Source organism: Akebia trifoliata, chromosome 11 (assembly GCF_017979445.1).
Source record: "Akebia trifoliata isolate Shusen 1 chromosome 11, ASM1797944v1, whole genome shotgun sequence".
NCBI lineage: Eukaryota > Viridiplantae > Streptophyta > Magnoliopsida > Ranunculales > Lardizabalaceae > Akebia > Akebia trifoliata.
In genome coordinates, this window is record NC_141385.1 from 39519547 (window position 1) to 39523028 (window position 3482).

The 3482-nt window shown below is 33.1% G+C and overlaps 1 protein-coding gene across 1 annotated transcript; it reads left to right on the top strand.

Annotated features, from left to right (window-relative positions):
* Positions 1-509: 509 nt before the first annotated feature.
* On the top strand, positions 510-3183 carry LOC147391589 (norbelladine synthase-like). Its single transcript, XM_086457222.1, has 2 exons — positions 510-817; positions 2778-3183. The coding sequence occupies exons 1-2, from the start codon at positions 631-633 to the stop codon at positions 3062-3064; spliced, it is 474 nt and encodes a 157-aa protein (XP_086313348.1). The 5' UTR covers positions 510-630; the 3' UTR covers positions 3065-3183.
* Positions 3184-3482: the final 299 nt, after the last annotated feature.

Genomic DNA, 3482 nt, shown 5'->3' on the forward strand with positions numbered 1-3482 from the left:
TCATGGCTAACATTATAGTTGAGTGATTTTCCTTATTAATCATATTCCTTTTCAATATAAAATAGATGGCAATGAATGCAGGTCACAATTTCCATCCCTATGGTGCACAAGATCTCAGGTCAATGAATAGTGCTCATACAAGATTCTTTTGTTTTCAACACTTACGACCTGTAGGTTCATGCAGACCAGAAATACCTGAGCCTAGCTCTCCTATCTGAACCTTCATCACATGTGAAGTTCAACATTTTTCAAGTTCAAAACCATCCATGGATTCTAGTTAATTTCCCACGCATGATAATCGTCTATTTCTTAGTCTCTTAGAAAAGACCTTGGTCAAGGGGCATGTCATCAGTTTTCAAAACACTGGGTCATCTTCAAATTTACCAAACCCTCAAGGAGTGTCTTTTCAATCTTATTATTATTGGTCGGTGAAACTTAAGGCTCTCATTTGTTTTCTTATCGTCAGGGCATCTTCAATAGCTATGTACCTAAGATTCCTAAGTATTTAATTAACAATGTTATAAATATATCAACTTGCAGGGTACATGAACATATAAACAAAACAATATAACCCTCACCACAAACCCTAATTAGGAGCTTAGGTTGGTTTTCTTGGAGGAGGAATTGAAGATGGTGATGGGGCAACTTTCATCCGAGTTGGAAGTGAGCGTGTCGGCTACCGAACTCTGGGATGTCTATAGTACACTCAAACTTGCGAAGCTTGTCTGCGAACTTCTTCCCGATGTTGTCAAAAAGTTTGAAGTCATGGAAGGAGATGGTGGAGTTGACACGGTTCTGAAACTTACATTTTCATCTGGTATGTTTGTTTTAGTTTCTAAAGATATTCAGTCATGATTTGTGTAGGTTTATTGCTATTAGCATTATTTGAGTCAACCATGGTTTTTATTTAAAAAGAGTAAAATCTATACAATTGTGTATCCCGAGGAAAAAAATCTATGGATCGGTGTCTGTACCACGTCAGCCGAGTGAAGACTACTTTCAACAAGATGACTTATCCAAGTCAGCTTGGTATCCTTGGTGAACGAGTTGGATTTTCAATGTCAATTAAATTTTTCATAATTTAAGTATTTATTATCGAAACAGAAATTTGATCTCTAGACTAAGAACTTCTAAATGCATCAATTTTATAAAAAACATAAATATAGTTGTTTGAATAAAGATATATATTAATAAATAAATAACCATACACCAAGTTAAAAAAATTTGACCGAGTCATCTCAATATCAATGTGGATCGAGATAAGATGAGAAGAAATATCAAGTTCTAAAACTATAGAGAGTCAACTCGACAATACACTAACTCACTCACTCCTGTCTAGGCCGTTATCATCAAAGTACCATCTAAATAATATGGGGTCATTTGAATAAATCATATTCTTCCATTTAATTGTGCATCCAAAATTATGTTTTTTTTTGTTATTGAAAAATATTTTTATATATGCTTTCACTACCTTAAACAATTGACTTCTAGTCCAAAGATTCTGAATCAACATTGTTTCCTTTATAGGGATTCTAAATTATATGGGTATCTTCTGCTACTTAAAAGTTGACCTGATTCTGCCATCCATCGAATTGAGTTAACTTGATGATTCATTAGTTCCCATTTTGGATTGAGCCTTGTCAGCCGAAAATTGAATTAGATCAGAATTGGATTGCAAATGCATATGTTGAATATATGCAATTGAATCTTTTCTAGATTGTGACATGGTTGATCTAAAATTAATCCAATAGATTATCAAATTGGAATCTTATCAGAACCCAAACCCTTAATCTGAGCCCTAAATTATCAAATTGAAACAAATCAGATTTCAGGTTTGATCTTTCACTCTAAAAGGACAGGTCATGCTAGAATTTTTTACCAAATAAATTGAAAAAAAAAAAAATTTAAGAAAATCAAAAAGTCCTCTAACCACTATGATTGAATTTAATCATCTTTAAATCTTTGACTGATTTGGTTTTAAAATTAAACCAGATTTGTGCTTTTGTTTGTTTGATCCAAAGAAAGGTCTACTCCAATTCTCTCTCTCATGTTTTTGAACTTTGAATTGATTTTATTTTAAAATATGTTTCAAAAAAGTAAGGCTAGCTAAAACCAACTTAAATATGTCGGCCTGAGACCCAAAAATGTGGCCTCACAAAATTACCAATTGGGCCCATATTTTTTTTTAATTCCCAAATAGCCCTAATAATTAGGCCCATATTTTTAAAACAAACTTAAAGAGACGGGTTTTACCTTAAACCAGACCTAACATGCAAGTTGGGCTTAAATTGATTCATTTAATTGTAAAAAAATATTAAATTCCTATACTTTTAAAAATTATTTAGAGCCCTTTGAAATTGATTTAAATCAAAATAAGAGTCCAATCTCCATTTTTTAATCGAATCGAGCTACTAATGTTTAGGCCCTAACCCAACCCAAACATAATGGGTTGGAAAATTTTTAGCCCAACCCTACTTTTACGGGCTCAAGACCATAATTTTCCCAAGTGGATCTGGACCTCAAACACATTGCATTTTTTGAGCTCTGACTCGACCGAGTTTATGAGTTGACTTAATGAATTTTCAAGTTGACTCAACAAGTTTGTTTCTTCGAGCTGTAGGACTGAATCACCTTGAAATCCAATAGATTCGGTTCACTTGATCAAGTTTCGAGTTGACTCGACGAGTTTTAAAACAATGACTTAGTCAATGCTTGTTATGCTTTTATTTCATGGGATTTTAATTTAATTCAATAACTTGTTTCCCTAATGGTTCAAGGAACATCTTACAAAGAAAAGTTCACAAAGATCGACCACGAGAATCGTTTGAAGGAAGCAGAGGTGGTTGAAGGAGGATACTTGGAGCTTGGATTTAGTCTGTATCGAGTGAGTTTCGAGATCATAGAGAAAGATACAGATTCATCCATTATCAAATCAACTATAGAGTATGAAATTGATGAAGAGTCAGCATCAAATGTTTCTCTTATCTCTATCAAACCATTGGAAGCCATTTCTCAAGTTATTGGAAAGTATTTTATCGAGAAGAAAGCTAATGCAAGCAGTTAATAGATTTCGTGGAACTAAATATGTAACTGCTCGACTATCTCAATATGTCTTGGTTAGCTGAGTTGACTTGACTTTGTCGTCAAAAATAAAGAGACTAATGAGATACCCTTTTGCATTTATTTAGTGTACCTTTTTTTTTTTTTTTTTTTTTTTTTTTTTTTTTTTTTTTTTTCTTTTTTTTAAATGATATAATGCATTGCATGCACGTATTACTACATAGATAATTTTAGAGAGCTGCTATTGACACCATGGTTTTAAAATTCATTTTTGATGTCTCATCCATGAATGAGACTGTGTCGTCTCAGTCTCGGATGAGATTTAAAACCATGATTGACACCCCAAACTTTACTTATTACACCCTAACATGCCATTTGAACATCACAAAGGTTGGGCTCAAATTATTATCTAAGCATTAGAA

Excerpts from the sequence above, each read along its gene's own strand:
- LOC147391589 (XM_086457222.1), top strand. The coding sequence starts at position 631 with ATGGTGATGGGGCAACTTTCATCCGAGTTGGAAGTGAGCGTGTCGGCT. Across the intron at positions 818-2,777 it reads GAAACTTACATTTTCATCTG|GAACATCTTACAAAGAAAAG; the intron begins GTATGTTTGTTT and ends TAATGGTTCAAG.